General features: G+C 42.4%; 1 protein-coding gene across 2 annotated transcripts in view; it reads left to right on the top strand.

Moving 5' to 3' along the window:
- The first annotated feature begins 2,566 nt into the window (after window positions 1-2,566).
- Window positions 2,567-17,974, top strand: part of slco2b1 (solute carrier organic anion transporter family, member 2B1) — a 32,041-nt gene continuing 16,633 nt past the window's right edge. For both annotated transcript variants that reach the window (XR_012590465.1, XM_074612238.1), the window contains exons 1-6: window positions 2,567-2,696; window positions 5,038-5,175; window positions 5,863-6,025; window positions 6,351-6,575; window positions 9,042-9,140; window positions 16,459-16,589. Coding sequence is in view for 1 of the 2 variants with exons in the window: in XM_074612238.1 (XP_074468339.1) it covers window positions 2,610-2,696; window positions 5,038-5,175; window positions 5,863-6,025; window positions 6,351-6,575; window positions 9,042-9,140; window positions 16,459-16,589 (843 nt within the window). In the remaining variant the exon portion in view is untranslated. The remainder of the gene's footprint in view (window positions 2,697-5,037; window positions 5,176-5,862; window positions 6,026-6,350; window positions 6,576-9,041; window positions 9,141-16,458; window positions 16,590-17,974) is intronic.

The following is a 17,974-nucleotide window of genomic DNA, read 5'->3' as shown; positions in this document are numbered from 1 at the left end:
CATCTAACCATGCAAAGTTTCAGAAGGTTGAAGCAAAAGAAGCTGATTCATGAATGAATGCAGCTGCTGTGTTGATGTTTGCAGACATATACTATACTATACTATACTATACTAATATTGCATTTTTAAAAAGGCAAAACATTCTACAATCAGTTTGCAATTGGACCAGTAACAAAATCAAGTTTTTCAGGTTGATATTAACAATAATTGTGCTGTGAAACAACGTGCGAGTCATCATGAAGCGAGACCACGTGGAGATGAATTAACATCAGACTCACTCTGGGTGGTAGACCAGCTTCACCAGATCATAATGATGATGATGATGATTCATTCTTCATCCCACAGAGACACACAGTCAAGTTACTGGAAGTCTTCTGGAGACTGACCGACCAACGGAGTGACTTATAAACACAGTGAAGTTTCCATCAGTATCGTAACGCTGACGGAGAGAAAAGACTCTGCAGCTCCTCTGATGGCCACTAGATGCTGCTCTAAACAACTTTATTACACTCAGTAGAGTTGAGTGCATTGACCTCTGAGGGCTGCAACCTGTTGCACTCAGTAAGAGCTCTGTAATAAGGTTTAGTATTATCTCCTGGTGAATTCATTTAGATTTGTTGAGGAGGTTCCTCTCATGTCAGCAGTCTGAACAGAATTATTGTTTTATCTCTTTGTGTTACGACCGGAGAAAAACAGTTCAAACAAAACTGACAGTCATTCTAACAGACTCATAGACTGCATGTAAGAAGAGGCTGTAGTCACTGTGATGTCACCCATTGGTTTGTGGGTTAGCATTTTGAAGCCTTGAGTTCGGCATTTTGGCCGTCCCCATCTTGGTTTTTGCCATCTTTGTTTTTAGTCGTCACCATCTTGCTTTTTGGCCCTCGCTTTTTGTTTTTTAGCCGTCGGCATCTTGGTTTTTGCCATCTTGGTTTTCGGCCGTTGCCATCTTGTTTTTTATCATCTTGGTTTTTGGCGCTCGCTTCTTGTTTTTTGTCCGTCACCATCTTGGTTTTCACCATCTTGGTTTTTACCATCTTGGTTTTCGGCCGTTGCCATCTTGTTGTTTTTTCCTGGGTGTGATTTGTGTCGGAGGTTTTGAGCATCCGGGTTCAGCTCTGACTCTCTGCTGTTGCTGACTGAGTTGGATGTCGGCTTGTTATGGTTTCGGCTCAAAGGAGATAAAAGTACAACACAGTATCAGATACCGGCCGTCCTTGTGTTCACATTCCTCTGCTGATTAGAAATCTCTTCCTTCCTGTTTATCTGAATTTGATTCCTGCCTCTTTCTTCTTCTCTGTCTCTTTCTGCGCCCCTGTGATTTCAGATAGCAGTGCATGATGTGAAGAAAATGAGCAATAATAACTTGTTGTTGCGATTAATAGATAAGAATTTCCTATTTAAGTGTTACTGATTATATGTTAATTAAAGGACCAGTGTGTAACATTCAGGGGGATCTATTGGCAGAAATGGAATATAATATTAATAACTATGTTTTCTGTAGTGTATAATCACCTGATAATAAGAATCGTTGTGTTTTTGTTACCTTAGAATGAGCTGTTTATATCTCCATATGGAGCGGGTCCATAAAAGTTACCAGAGTAAAGTTTATCATCGTGAGTATATCCTTCCACCGCTATAAAGTCTGGATCAGCAATATCCGTCCACTGTGTTGGAGGGAAGACTGAAGGGACATGGCGGCGATACGCCTTCATTTATTAAGGTATCAACAACGCTCAGGTTCAGGCACTAAATAATGATTAGACATGTGAATAAAACAAATGTTTGTATAACAAGAGATGAATGTATACGAACTGGTCAGAATTACAATCCAAACATACGTCAGATCACATTGAGGTCTATGAGATCTTCAGTTTTCTTTCCCCCAAAAGGGGGCGTGGCCACGTTGCATATACAAAACTACAACAATATATAGAACAACACTAGAGATCAACATGCTCAGTAACCATCTGGATGAATCAATACTCCGTCGGCTGCAGGACCAAACGGATGTTTGACTGCTTTCCTAAGCTGTGACTTTGTTTCCTGACCCAGCGGTCTGGTGGATTAAACCAAACCATTAAACCAGTAATTAAACCACCTTCTGGCTTTTCCAAACTCTGCAGATTATTAATCTTTTATAGTCCCAGTCGCTGTCTGACAAACCCCGATGAGCTCCGTCCATTTCCTGTTTGAATTGTGTCCATGAGTTGTGGTTTATCTTCCTGTTAAAGCCTCATAAAAACCTTCTCTCTCTCTCTCTCTCTTCCTACGGGTTGTTTTTCACTCTCACCTTACCTCTCAAATTCAAATTCAGATCATCTCTCTCTCTCTCTCCGTCTCTTTGTGTTACCATGCAGCACGTTCTTTATGCTCTCAGTGATTCTAGAAAACACAGAACTGAGGTAAACTCTTCAGCACATGGTGTTTGTGTTTGTGTCCTCAAGCCGTGAAAGTGATTGTGTTGTAACAACAGGACCGGAGCAGTCACGTGATCAGAGTCTGGATGTCACAGCAGATATCAGTGTGGGTTGAACTTGTGACGGACTGTGTTTGTATTTTACAGGTTTGATTCTCTTCAGTCTCCGTGTGGTAAAAAAAATTAAATCATGGGAGCCAACGACCTCAAAATGAACTGTGACCCCGCGGGGTCACGACCTCCTGCCCAACGCCGGAGTCTCTTCAACAGCATCAAGGTCGGTCTCTTCTTCACATCCATCACTTTTACACTTTTTCTCAATCGCTTTGGCTCGTAACAGTCTTAACTTTCTCTAAACTGAGAGTACAACTATCACAACTGTTTGATGGGACATGAGAGGTAGTAGCTCACCAGAAACACTTCATTCATGCTTCTAAACCAGTTATTGTGTCAGTAAACTGGCCAACGGCACCAAAATGACAAGTTGTTTTGTCATGGTGTGGGCCGTACTGCTCAAAATGATGTTTCTTCACCATCAAACCTGGAAATGTTTCTTACATACAGATCTGTGTTTTGTTGACACTGACTGCTGACTGGACTTTACCAGAATGTCAGTTTTGTCCCGCTGAATGTGTTTCACACTGAGCTGTTCAGATTCCCATTTCAACAGCAGGTAAAGGTTGACTGGGAATAGTACTATACTGTAGGAGCTACACAGAAAAAAGGATATGCATGTTAGTATGTATACAGTTCATTTATTTGTGTAGCAATGCGTTACATGTACTGTAAACAAAGAAAATTCATAAAGTCATAAACTGTGAACAGAAATTTTGCCACAAAAATGACATCTATGCCAAAAAACAACAACAACAACCTGCAACAATGAAAAAAACCTGCAGTAGTTCGGTTAAAAAAAGACAAATGTTACCTCCTCGTCAGAGATATTTATGGAATATACATGCATGTTTGACAGATTTTATTAATTGAATGGATCATTTTGTCATGTGACGGTTCAAACAATGAAAAGAAGTTTACCTCCCATGTTAAATCCAGCGTGGTAAACACTACACATCCAGTAAAGGATGGAAACACTTTGGGTTTCATACATTGACAGGAAAAGCAGAGTTAGACAGAGCAGAGCTAAAGGACAAAAGGACAAAATATGTCCGAAAATAAGTCCGAACAAAGGCTGAGAAAGTCAGAAAAGTAAAAAAAAAAAAAAGGCACAAATATGTCAGAAAAAAAGGCACAAAAAATGCCAATGTCCGAAATATGGCGCACAAAAATGTACAAAAAAAGGCAGAAATATGTTCAAACAAAAGTCTGAAATATGTCCGACAAAAGGCAGATATATGTCTGAATAATACCGTAACGTTATGGTATGGTGGTAACGTTATGGTATGGTGGTAACGTTATGTTATGGTGGTAACGTTATGGTATGGAGGTAACGTTATGGTATTGGCGGTAACGTGGTGGTGGAGCCGGCCGTCGCTCTTGTCTCCGTGGTCAAATGGGCCGACGCTACGACTGTAGAGCACCCAGATACTGACATTGTGTTCTCTGCATTGAAACGGCCCCGATGGAGCTGGGATGGGAGAGCTAGAGACCACCTTGGAGAAGTTAGAGGAAGTAGACACGTGGGACTACGGCAGCTTTTCAAAATAAGGTGTTAACAAAGGGAACTGTAGATACTAAATACATCTATGGAAATCAGACTGATGGATTATATTCACCAGAAGTATAAAACATTACATATCCCTTATAAATTAAAAAGAAAATCCCACTAATCTGTGAGGGAAATGTCTTTATTCTTTGATTTCTGGGTTTCTGGATAATCAATAATTCCTGCCAATGATCCTGATCTATTTGACTTCAGGACGTCTCTGACTACATACATGCTGAAAATCAAACATTCTACTGGATTCATTTAGAGATTTTACAAAGTAAAAGTCCCTAGAAGTGTCTGATTCATCTTCTTCCCTTCATGGTCTAGAGGTCAACAAGTTAACAACAATCACAATACTTAAAACCATGAGGTCTGGTGATAGTATGGTGAAGGTATGGAATCAGGAGGCAGCTGAATCGTCCCAGCTCTAATAACCAGACATCTGTGGCCTCAACAGCAGATGTTTGAATCCATGGACAAAGTCTGATCCCTTCAGTCGTCCTACTGATTGAAATCCGTCCGACAGCAGGAGAAGCAGAGTAACCTGCTGAGAGGAATAAGAGCTAGAAGCTGTCTCTTGAAGCTTCAGTGTAATCTGCAGGACTTCCAGGTGTTTTGATTGGAGGAGAAACTTCCCTTCCTGAAGTCCATCCTGGTTTTGTTCTCTGAGGTCAAACGTGTAAACATTTCCTCTCGACATGTCGTGTCACGAAAACTCTGAGCTCATCGTGTCCTCAATCACTCTTCACTCCTCCGTGTTGTTGTTGTTTCTGAGTTTCACTTCATTTTAAATCCTCACTTTACTGAATGTACATTGATTTATATGATCAACGTGATAAAGCCAACCTGCCGTGTTATTCATCTTCCTCTTCTTTCTATCTCCCTTCCTCCTCCTTCTTCTTCTTCTTCTTCTTCTTCTTCTTCTTCTCCTTCTTCTCCTTCTTCTCTGCAGTTCTTTGTGTTTTGTCACAGTTTGCTGCAGCTGGCTCAGCTGTTGGTGTCGGGCTACATGAAGAGCTCCATCGCCACCATCGAGAGACGCTACGGCCTCACCAGCCAGAAGTCAGGCCTGCTGGCTGCTTTCAACGAGGTCAGTACGGGACACCTTCTAAAAGTCTGTTTACAGCAGCGCTGCTCTTTACAGATAATTACCTCGATGTAATTACGCCATGGTAATTATACCTTCTTATACCTCCTTCCAAGAGCAAAGGCCTTGTTTCCACCGGCGTCTGTTTGTCTGTCCGTTAGCAGGATTACACCAAAAGTCTGCGATGGATTTGAATTACATTTTTTGGAGGGGTGGGGTGTAGTCAAGTCATCTCACAAAAGAAAGTGCAGAGAGGTTGTGAAAGCCAGATAAGCACATTTTATTTTCTTCTTTCGTTTTAAAAAACCCGTTAAAAACAACTCAAGACAAATATTCTGGAGTCCAAATTTGCAGTCTGCATTGAGGGTTGAATTCTGGGAAGTGAGATCCCAGTCTTTCCCGGGGATTCTCGGCCGAATCTGGTCCACGTTCCTCTGTCAAAGTACCTGCAGAACCGCGGGATTATTAGCCTGTTGGGCTGCAGTCTGCCATGTTCTGATTGGAGCATATTGTTTTATGCTAAATGCAGTACCTGTGAAGGTTTCTGGACAATATCTGTCATTGATCTGTGTTGTTCATTGATTTACAATAATAAATATATACATACATTTACATAAAGCAGCAGATTAGTCCACTCCCATGTTGATGAGAGGATTAAATACTTGACTAATGTTCCTTGTGCATGTCCAGGTGGGGAACACCGTCCTCATTGTGTTTGTGAGTTTCTTGGGGAGTCGAGTCCACCGGCCGCGGTTCATCGCAGGCGGAGCTCTGCTGGCCTGCCTCGCCTCGCTGCTGATGGCGCTGCCGCACTTCCTGGGCGGGAAGTACGATTACACCGACCGCATCAGCTGTGAGGTCACACACACACACACACACACACACACAGGTAGTTTCATAAAGCTTCTTGGTCCATGTCTGCGGATCAAGCAACGATGGGTTGGTTCACACATTAATGAGCCCCAGACGATGAATCCTGATCACTCTGGTGATCCTGTACGGACGATACACCATTTAGATTTTAACGCCACCCACATGACAAACTTTACATTTTTGGCCCCACTGGTGAAAACTTGGGACACGAGCCAGAAAAGTTTGAAACACCTTAAAGCAGACGATGTTTGGACTCTTGAACTGAAACACATGACGTGTTAAACTTCCCCTCCGTTTCCCAACAGTCTCCGTTGATAGCAGCGCTGGCCTCTGCCAATCAGAGAGCACCCTCACCACCGCATCCTCCAATCAGACCTGCAGCTCTCAGGAGAGCCACGACCAGGACAGGGTGTACCCGCTGCTGCTGATGGGTCAGCTGCTGCTGGGGATCGGAGCCGTCCCCATCCAGCCCTTTGGCATCTCCTACATCGACGACTACGCCAGCAGGAAGAACTCTCCGCTCTACCTCGGTACGCTGACCAAACACTGAACCATGGTTCACCCAGACAGTCCTGAGATGCTTCCCACCAGGAGAGGAACTCTAGTTTAATGTCATTATAGAGAATATCACATCAAAAGGGAAAAGCTGTCAGAATCAGCTGCAACAACTTCTGTGAAAAAGTCCTCAAGCTTACTTCTCTCAAGTATGACGGATAAACATCTGTGTTGGTGAGGGAGCGCCGTGAGTTAGAGCCGCGAAGACAATAACACTTTGGTCGCGCTCGAAGTTCTTAAATACGATTCATCCGTGTGTTCGCAACCCAGTCGCCACGAAGAAATGTTCACATTGTTCGTTTCTGCAAAACACGGATACGTTGAATGTTGATGTTTTTGCAAAGAAAGTGACGAACGTCACGTCAGAAAGTCCGCTAAGGGCGGTCATTAATTATTTATGCTAATTACCTTGTTCCGGTTGTTAAATTACATTGTTACAGTTGTTACGCAACGTTGTTATGCAACGTTGTTAGGCTACGATGTTACGCTACGTTGTTACGCTACGTTGTTACGCTACGTTGTTACGCTACGTTGTTACGCTACGTTGTTACGCTACGTTGTTAAGCTACGTTGTTAAGCTACGTTGTTACGCTACGTTGTTACGCTACGTTGTTACGCTACGTTGTTACGCTACGTTGTTTGGCTACGTTGTTTGGCTACGTTGTTTGGCTACGTTGTTTGGCTACGTTGTTAGGCTACGTTGTTACGCTACGTTGTTACGCTACGTTGTTACGCTACGTTGTTACGCTACGTTGTTACGCTACGTTGTTACGCTACGTTGTTACGCTACGTTAAGTTACATTGTTGCGTTACGTTGTTGCGTTACATTGTTGCGTTACGTTGTTGCGTTACGTTGTTGCGTTACGTTGTTGCGTTACGTTGTTGCGTTACGTTGTTAAGTTACGTTGTTAAGTTACATTGTTAAGTTACATTGTTGCGTTACGTTGTTGCGTTACGTTGTTGCGTTACGTTGTTAAGTTACGTTGTTGCGTTACGTTGTTAAGTTACATTGTTAAGTTACATTGTTAAGTTACATTGTTGCGTTACGTTGTTGCGTTACGTTGTTGCGTTACGTTGTTAAGTTACATTGTTGCGTTACGTTGTTGCGTTACGTTGTTAAGTTACATTGTTAAGTTACATTGTTAAGTTACGTTGTTAAGTTACGTTGTTAAGTTACATTGTTAAGTAAACAAGATTAAGTTTAAAGTAGGTCATGTTTGTATTTAGGCTCCACACACCTCCAGCTGTACAGAATCACTACTTCCTGTTCATAATTAGCGGTTAGAGGTTTGCAGGAATGATGTGTTTTATTGTTTTGGAGATGATACCTGTGTTTTATTTTATTTCATGAGGTCATGCCGGTCCACACTGTGGTCACATTACAGATGTTCAGCTGTGAATCATTAACAGAAAAAGGTCACAGGTCATGTGATCATAACAAACCTGTTTTTATTGGTTCTGAATTAATCACACCAGCTGCTCATTTACCGTCACAGTCATTATTATGCAGTAATACTTCCTTATCGTCCCCGTCCCCTTTACCGCACCGTTGTGACGAAAAGAGAGCTGAGCCGGAAGGCAAAGCTCTCGATCTACCGTTCAATCTTCGTTCCTACTCTCACCTATGGTCATGAGGGTTGGGTCATGACCGAAAGAACGAGGTCGCGGGTGCAAGCGGCCGAAATGGGTTTCCTCAGGAGGGTGGCTGGCGTCTCCCTTAGAGATAGGGTAAGAAGCTCAGTCATCCGTGAGGGACTCGGAGTAGAGTCCTTGCTCCTTTGCGTCGAAAGGAGCCAGTTGAGGTGGTTCGGGCATCTAGCACGGATGCCTCCTGGGCGCCTCCCTTGGGAGGTGTTCCAGGCACGACCAGCTGGGAGGAGACCACGGGGAAGACCCAGGACTAGATGGAGAGATTATATCTCTACTCTGGCCTGGGAACGCCTCGGGATCCCCCAGTCAGAGCTGGTTAATGTGGCCCGGGAAAGGGAAGTTTGGGGTCCCCTGCTGGAGCTGTTGCCCCCGCGACCCGATCCCGGATAAGCGGTTGAAGATGGATGGATGGAATACTTCCTTATGTTGTGGTGACATTGGAATTATAAAGTTCAAAATCCAAATCTGAATTAGTGAATGAGGTTATGATAGAAGATATTTGGGTCAGCAACATGGTTTCGTGACTGTGTAGGTCATTTACAATGTCTTTAATAGGTAGAACCTTTACAATAATCTAACTAATACTAAACAATAATCAATAAGCTAAAAATAAACCTTCTCAACATGTTGTCAAAGAAGAGTTTCACTGATGTGACGTAGCAGACTGGGTACTAACTTCACGTTTATCAGAGGCAGAACTGGTTTAGTTTGAGATTTAAGGTGGAACTTTGGGTTCCAGCTGTGAGACTAAACCTCTGTCTCTCTTCTGTTGTTCTTGGTTGTTTTTTCAGGCATCGTCCTCGCTGTGACCTCCATCGGCCCGGCCTTTGGCTTCATTACCGGCTCCGTCATGCTGCGCTATTATGTTGACTTTGACAAGTTACCCAAAGGTGAGGAGACACGCAGCACCGACGACTCACAGTATGTTATCCTGTTGTAAAACAGAGGGGAGGATTTCCTGCATGGAGCCGTCACTTCTAGTTGATCAGCTGGTTAAAAGCTGTTTCTCACCAGTGGGATGTGAACATACGGTGAAGTGACAGCGATGCACACCAGGTCTGGTGTGAGTTATCCACGTTGCAGTGTTAGATCTTCACCAGGAGTTTCCTCTTAAATAGCGCCGTGTCCTCAAACAAACAAAATCCAGACAGAGAACGGCTAACGGTGACTAGTTGACTCAACCTTTGGAAAATATGAGATCAAAATACCCACAAAACCAAGACGAGTCCAAGTTAACACCAAGCCCCCAGGAAGACCGCGGTCGTTGATCCCAACTTTCGTAGTGGCCAATCGGCGGTACTGCAGGTTCCGTGTCCGTCACGTGATGCTGTTGGGCCCAGAAAGACTTTTCCCCACAGACTTCTATTGGAAAAGAGACGTCTGGAACTCAGAGGATCATTTATTCTTTGATGTGAATCAACTCCCCAGTACGAACACTCTAATAGTCCTGATTTAAATCATTAAAACGCACTAACAGCTGAATCCAGAGTTATTTACCTTCCTCCGTTCATGAGAGTGAGACCCAGACCGATGCTGGAGCGCCAAGCCGTGACGACGGCGTGACGTTGGGACCCCGTGAACGAGTCACGTGACCGAGCGGACGCTACTCCGCCAAGATCCCGGTACTTTTCCAGACGGAAGTGGAGCCATTTAGGCTTCATGCTCCAATGAGCAACTCTCATAGGAACGACCGGAGCCGCGCCTCCAACGCTGGATCCAGTTCTCTTCATACATCCATGGTCAACACACCCAGGATACCGAGACAAGTCTGAAACAAAACAACCACTAACACAGGTCCAAGTCACAACGTCCAGGTGGTCGAGTCAGAGTTCAAATGTTCACGAGACCGAGACGAGTTTGAGTCAAAACACCAAGAATCACAGTTAAAAATATAGATACAAAACTTTTTATACCCGCGACAACGTAGTCGGGGTAAGTGAGTCCGTCCGTCCGTCCGTCCGTCCGTCCGTCCGTCCGTCCGTCCTTTTCACTTCCGGAGCAGAACTCAGAAATGGTTTAACTTAGGACCTTAAGATTTGGTGTGATGGTTGACAGTGTGGTCTGGTTGTGCCTTTTGGGGGTTCTGAGGGTAATGTGAATGTGTAATGTGTAATGCTCACTTTTACCTTGTTTATATTTATGGTTAAAATGTTCACGAGACCGAGACGAGTCAAAAACTGTTTTTGGCTGCAGTCGTGTGAACTCCAGCAGGTGTGTCTCATAGGTCTCATAGAGAGGAGTGTCAACATGTCACAATACTGTTTGTGTCAATGAGCACAAGCAATTATTCCACCAGTTCTGACTTGTAAAGGAAAATTACAACCTGTAACTGCAGCTTCAAACTGCTGCTTTTGTTACATCTGTTTACGTACTTATCTCAATCCCAACCATGATGTTATTCCCAAACATAACCGCGGCCAGTATTATAACAACGTGGCGTTAAATGACTTAAACTAAACTGCGTTCTCATGTCCTTAAAATGTTCTGTTATTTATACGCCTTCCCATGAGACTGATTGTACTCAGTCTCTTTATGTAACTCCTCGTTGTTTTATCAAACATTACAGATGATTATTTCTTAAGATTTCTCCAACATAGGCCACCGATGCTTCCTCAAAGTAGCTGAATGCTAACAGACTGTTAGATAACTGTCCTGTGTCTCCAGATGTTGCTGTCCAACATCAGAGAACGTGGACAGAAAACCTCTGTAACATTTTTTCATTTCAAAATGTATTAGAGGATAAACCGTGAGATGCATCAAGGCGGTCCTCAGACACAGAACATGGACGTTAACAAACATTTAAGCACATAAATAATAATGATGATAATGAATTACAGAAAAACAACCAACATAGTAACATCAACGAGGACAAACACAAAGACTCTCCGTCCATCCCATCTCATCCCATCTCATCCCAAACCAAACCACACCAACACCAACACCACACCAACACCACACCAACACAACACCAAACCACATGAAAATAATGATCAACATAATAATAAAATAACATTATGTCAAAATAAACTGTCATAAACTGTAAACAAAGGCAAATACTATGAATGAATCAAGGAAAGACTTTATTTCGAACATAAAAATAAATAAAAACAGATACAAAATAATAACAAACCAAACAAGAGTAACAGTGTCCGAATAGGTAGAAGTAAAACTTATATTTCCCTACCCCTTTCTCACTTCTCCTCTAATAACTCATATATCATAGAATGATAATATAATATAATATATAAACTATCCCAGATTTATTTACATCCCAAATTAAATATATGAACAGCATCCCAAGTTTATTTACAACCCACAAATCCATCCAGAGTTAAAAAGTAGATATAAACTAACTCTTATCACAACCCTTAACACAACCCTTAACACAACTCTTAACACAACTCTTAACACAACTCTTAACACAACCCTTAACACAACCCTTAACACAACCCTTAACACAACTCTTAACACAACCCTTAACACAACCCTTAACACAACTCTTAACACAACTCTTATCACAACCCTTAACACAACTCTTAACACAACTCTTAACACAACCCTTAACACAACCCTTAACACAACCCTTAACACAACTCTTATCACAACCCTTAACACAACTCTTAACACAACTCTTAACACAACCCTTAACACAACTCTTATCACAACCCTTAACACAACTCTTAACACAACCCTTAACACAACCCTTAACACAACTCTTAACACAACTCTTATCACAACCCTTAACACAACTCTTAACACAACCCTTAACACAACTCTTATCACAACCCTTAACACAACTCTTAACACAACCCTTAACACAACCCTTAACACAACTCTTAACACAACTCTTATCACAACCCTTAACACAACTCTTAACACAACTCTTAACACAACCCTTAACACAACCCTTAACACAACCCTTAACACAACTCTTATCACAACCCTTAACACAACTCTTAACACAACTCTTAACACAACCCTTAACACAACTCTTATCACAACCCTTAACACAACTCTTAACACAACCCTTAACACAACCCTTAACACAACTCTTAACACAACTCTTATCACAACCCTTAACACAACTCTTAACACAACCCTTAACACAACTCTTATCACAACCCTTAACACAACTCTTAACACAACCCTTAACACAACCCTTAACACAACCCTTAACACAACTCTTATCACAACCCTTAACACAACCCTTAACACAACTCTTATCACAACCCTTAACACAACTCTTAACACAACTCTTATCACAACCCTTAACACAACTCTTAACACAACCCTTAACACAACTCTTAACACAACTCTTAACACAACTCTTCCTCAACCATCTACCTCCCAAAAATATCTTTTGTTGTATAGCTTTTTAAAGTGATTTATATTTGTGCTCCGCTTCAACCCATCACCCAACCCATTCCACAAATCCACCCCACAGACTGAAATACACACACACACACACACATATATATATATATATATATATATATATATATATATATACATATAATACTCTTCTTTGTTGTACAAACACAATGCTTCGTAAAATTCAGTTTTCCTCTTAAATCATAACCCCCCTCCGTGTCACGAAACATTTTTTAATATTGCCCGGAAGTGAATTATTGTCTTGCTTTGAACATAATTATTTGACCAAAAACAAGAACAAGTAGTTTTAAGATAAAAGAAGCGATGATGTTTCAGCTTTTCAGACTCAATGAAAAACGATCTGTTGATCTTTGTCCGTTTTAGCAGAATCCTCAGAACCCGAGCGTCTCTCGGCTCCTCGTTTCACCTCCGGTTGAGTTTCAGGACTCGACAGTTTGCTGATGTTCAGTGAAACGCTTCACGCCTCTCGGATTACTGGAGCTCCACTTTCTTTTGAGTCTTGTTCAAACAAAAACCTATTTCCTCATATAGCATGTGGGACGTGTGAACGGATTGTGTGGGTCAGCATGTGTGTGTGTGTGTGTGTGTGTGTGTGTGTGTGTGTGTGCATGCATGCATGTATAATATGTATGTTCAGGAAGACGTGTTTGCTTATGCAGGACTTTTTTTGCTTCATAATGCAAACATTTTGAGGAGTCCTCACAACATGTTATGGGGTCATGGTCCTCACAAAACTAGCAAAACAAGTATGTGTGTGTGTGTGTGTGTTTGTACATCTAGCTTTGTGAGGACCGATTTGAGAGCCTTCACCAGGAAAGTGAGGACATTGTCCAGTATTCACTTCTTACAGTTTTAGACAAGTAACTTTACTTTTATGTTATTACATCTTTTAATAAAGATTGTTTTACAAGTTAACGTAAGCGTCCCTGTAATGCATAACCTCGTAAAGGTCCCCACAAGTATAAAAGTAATAATGTGTGTGTATGGGCCACTAGCATAGCCAGAAAAAAAAAAGACTGTTGGTGTGCGACAGAAAAACTTTGAGTAAATACTAGATTTACCTGTGTGTATAAAAGCTGTGTAGCTCCGCAGACAACTGAAAAGTTCTGAGTATCAATCAATGAAACTTTATTGGTCAGACAGAAGGAAGCAGGAGACATGGTGAGAGATTACGATGAGAAAGACCTGGGAAATAAAACAGAAACAAATGAATCCAAATCAAATGTCAGAAACTAAATCATGCAGCAGGGAGAATAATAGAAGGTAATAATTACTGTAATGTAGTGTTTGGATGTGACGATTCAGCCTGAGAACAAACCAATGATATGATGTGGGAACACTAAAACATCTCTGCTGCCGACAGTTTCTGTTCAAACCTGCAGGAACATCTTATATAAACTCTATTTCATCATGTTGGGAAAACAACTACAGATCAGGTTACAAACCAACACAGAGAGAGTAAGAGTAGTAATCTATCCCAGATTAAATGACTCAGTGCAGTCAGACCTGTTGAGGTGTGGCAGCGCTGCAGCTCTCCGCAGCTCTCTGCAGCTCTCTGCATCTCTCTGTAGCTCTCCGCAGCTCTCCGCAGCTCTCTGCATCTCTCTGTAGCTCTCTGCAGCTCTCTGTAGCTCTCTGCAGCTCTCTGCAGCTCTCTGTAGCTCTCTGTAGCTCTCTGCAGCTCTCTGCAGCTCTCCGCAGCTCTCCGCAGCTCTCCGCATCTCTCCGCAGCTCTCCGTAGCTCTCTGCAGCTCTCTGTAGCTCTCTGCAGCTCTCTGCAGCTCTCTGCATCTCTTTGCAGCTCTCTGCAGCTCTCTGTAGCTCTCTGTAGCTCTCTGCAGCTCCGTGCAGCTCTCCGCAGCTCCGTGCAGCTCCGTGCAGCTCTCTGCAGCTCTCCGCAGCTCTATGTAGCTCTCTGCAGCTCTCTGCAGCTCTCCGCAGCTCTATGTCTCTCTCTGCAGCTCTCTGCAGCTCCGTGCAGCTCTCTGCAACTCTCTGCAGCTCTCTGCAGCTCTCCGCAGCTCCGTGCAGCTCTCTGCAGCTCTCCGCAGCTCCGTGCAGCTCTCTGCAGCTCTCTCTCTGCACTTCTCTGCATCTCTCTGCAGCTCTCTGCATCTCTCGCAACATTTTATTTCATCACATTTTTTCTCCCCAACGTACTTTAAAAATTATGAAAGAGAAAATAAATCTATCATTTAGCAGCTAAAGAGAGCGATATTTCCCCTCAGGGGTCGGTGGAGGAGACCAAAAACAGAGCTAAAAGAGAGAATATTGGCTTGACGTTCATCAGGTGACCACAAACACAACGACTCCTGATGAATCATGATGTTGATCTGTAACTGCTGGATGTGGATATAAACATCTGTTTGGTGATTTTCCACCTCAGTGTGTTTCCAGGTGTCATGTTTTAACCCTTTAAAATAGTCGCCCTGAGGTTCTTAGAGGACAAAACAAGTCTTTTCTGTGCACTGAATGCTGGATGAAGTTTATTTTGTATAATTTCTCAGACTCAACAACGTTGATTCTGATGTATTTATATGTTTTCGTCAAAGTTGATGAATAAACTTTTAGTTTCAGTTTGATTATTCGATGCTGTGGAACGTACGCTGTGGTTATCAGTAAAACTTATAGAGTCAGATTTCACAAGAGTAGTTTACTGAATTTGGGATTTCAAGCCCTACATAATGCTCCAATTATTTTCCATATATTGATATTTGATTGGGGGGTTATTATGGCAGAGAAAACTATCATTATATTCCAATTAGGGCTGTCAATCAATTCAAATAGTTAATCACAATTAATCACACGTGTTTTATCTGTTCATAATGAACCTTAAAGGAGATTAGTCCAGTATTTAATCCTCTTATCAACATGGGAGACGACAAATATGCTGCTTAATGTAAATGTATGTATATATTTATTATTATAAATCAATTAACAACACAATGACAGATATTGATCCAGAAACCCTCACAGGTACTGCATTTAGCATAAAACAATATGCTCACATCAGAACGTGACAAACTGCAGCCCAACAGGATAATAATCTCGTGGTTCTGCAGGTACTTTGACCAGGAACGTGGACCGGATTCGGCAGAGAATTCCCGGGAAATACTGGGATCTCAATTCCCAGTATTCAACCCTCAATGCAGACTGCAGATTTGGAAACTAGAATATTTGTCCTGAGTTGTTTTTAACGGGGTTTTTGAAAACAAAAGAAGAAAAGAAAATGTGCTTCGCTGGCTTTCACAACCTCTCTTAAGTTTCTTTTATGAGATGACTTGGAAACGGAGTTTGTTAATGCGTTAAAGAAATTTGTTGTGTTAACGCATTATCATCACGGTAACTTTGACAGCCCTTATTTATAGAGTACACAACTTCTGAATGTTCCTCTTTGGAGACGAGCTGGCATTTTATCACCTTTTAAGGAGACATTGACGTTTACATGCACTAAATATTCAGTTTGTCCTTATTCTGAAAAAGACAATATTCTTATTAATCTGTTTACAGCTTTCAAACTGAGCCGCTACAACTTAAAGTTAATGTGTTAAAGAAATTAGTGGCGTTAAAATGAATCAGCGTTAACGCGTTATTATCACGTTAACTTTAACGTTAACTTTTCATTGCTAGTTGTTGTGTTGCTGTTTGATAACTGACTGTGATCTTTGACGTGTTTTAATTGAAGTGTAAGCGTGAGAGGTGACGAACAAGTGAGATTGATTAATGACTGACAGACGGCGTCACAGCAGCGTTGACCTCGTCACAACAAGAGTTTAGTTTGTGTTTCATGACTCTCCTTCTTCTTCTGTTTCCCAGACGAGATCAAGTTGAATGACAAGGACCTGCGCTGGGTGGGAGCCTGGTGGCTGGGCTTCCTGGTGGCGTCCTGCCTCATCTTCCTCGCCGCACTGCCCTACCTCTTCTTCCCCAGAAGCATGTCCAAAGAGGTGAGATGGAGCTCCGACCTGATCTAACGCCTGCAGCTGTTTCACTCTGCAGGAGTTAGTTCACCTTCAGTGTGTTTACATGCACACTAATATTCCACCATTATTACCAATATGACAATAATCTGAATTTGATAAGGGCATGTATAAAGCGCATTCACAATATGCCTCTCAATCAGGGTCTTTACTGCTCTGTGCGTTGGACACAAACCAACTAGAGAGAAACACTCCTACTTTAAACATTATGAAAGACCTGGATATCAACAGGTTTCTGGATATGAATATAAATATCACAACACCGACCTTTACAAGAAAGAGGTTGAAGGAATGAAAGAGGGAGGCTGAGTTCACCATCGGGTTCGTTAGTCAGAGGATGAACAGCTGCTTGTAAACGGGAATATTCATGTTCATTACCCATGTACACAGATTAGCAGGAATATTCTCTTTTTCAGAATAAGGACAAACAGCTGAATATTTAGTTCTTGTAAACGTCAATGTCTCCTTAAGAGGTGATAATATGTCACCTCGTCTCTAACGAGGAACATTCAACATGTCCTCTGTATATTCGGGCTGTCAACGTTAACGTGATAATAACACGTTAATGCTGATTCATTTTAACGTCACTGATTCTTTAACACAACTTGTGATTTTTAGGTCGTAGCGGGCTGGACAATTCTGGACAATATTAAGATGGACGCAGACTAAGAATACGTTATAAATAAGAACACGGCAGTGGTTCAGTCTACGGGTGGACGGAGCAGACCATCCTACCCGAGCACACAAAGAGCAGTGGTGCGTCAGGGCTTCTCAGTGCTCCGTGGTCCACAGTAGACAGTAGACAGTAGACAGTATCCAGCGTGCCGAGGCTTTGAGAAGATAGTGCAGGGTAACAACTGAGATGCATGTATGTAACGTCTCCATGTAGTCCAGCACAGACATAAAGGTGGCAGCGACGCCAAAAGCAAGAACGGTGTTCTTATTGCACGTGAAATGACTTCCAGATTGTCCGTGTTATTCATACACCATTTAGTGAGACAGGACTGGACCAACTGGGACCATCAGGGCCCTCCAGAGGCCTCAGGTTCACCAGGAGTCACCTGGTTTCTCTCAGTGTGTTTGGGCACAATATGCAGCACTGAATCACAGCATCAGGTATAATGGTATAATGACAGCAGCCTGGAGGTGTGCCCTGCAGTAACACCGGTCTTGTAGAGGAAACTGTGTCTAAAGGTCGCATCTAGAAGGAAGCAACAACTACCAAATCTGATCTGAGATCTGCAAAAACTCAAAAAGGAGTTGTCCTATTAGAGATCAATGCCTAACCTGAACAACCTCTCCAGAGTTTCTCCGGTGTGCCGGCTCCCTTCTGGCTACTAAAACTGACATAG

This window comes from Sebastes fasciatus, chromosome 16 (assembly GCF_043250625.1).
Source record: "Sebastes fasciatus isolate fSebFas1 chromosome 16, fSebFas1.pri, whole genome shotgun sequence".
Classification (NCBI taxonomy): Eukaryota; Metazoa; Chordata; class Actinopteri; order Perciformes; family Sebastidae; genus Sebastes; species Sebastes fasciatus.
Note: the sequence above shows the minus strand (reverse complement) of the source record. Positions and strands in the feature narration are given on the sequence as shown.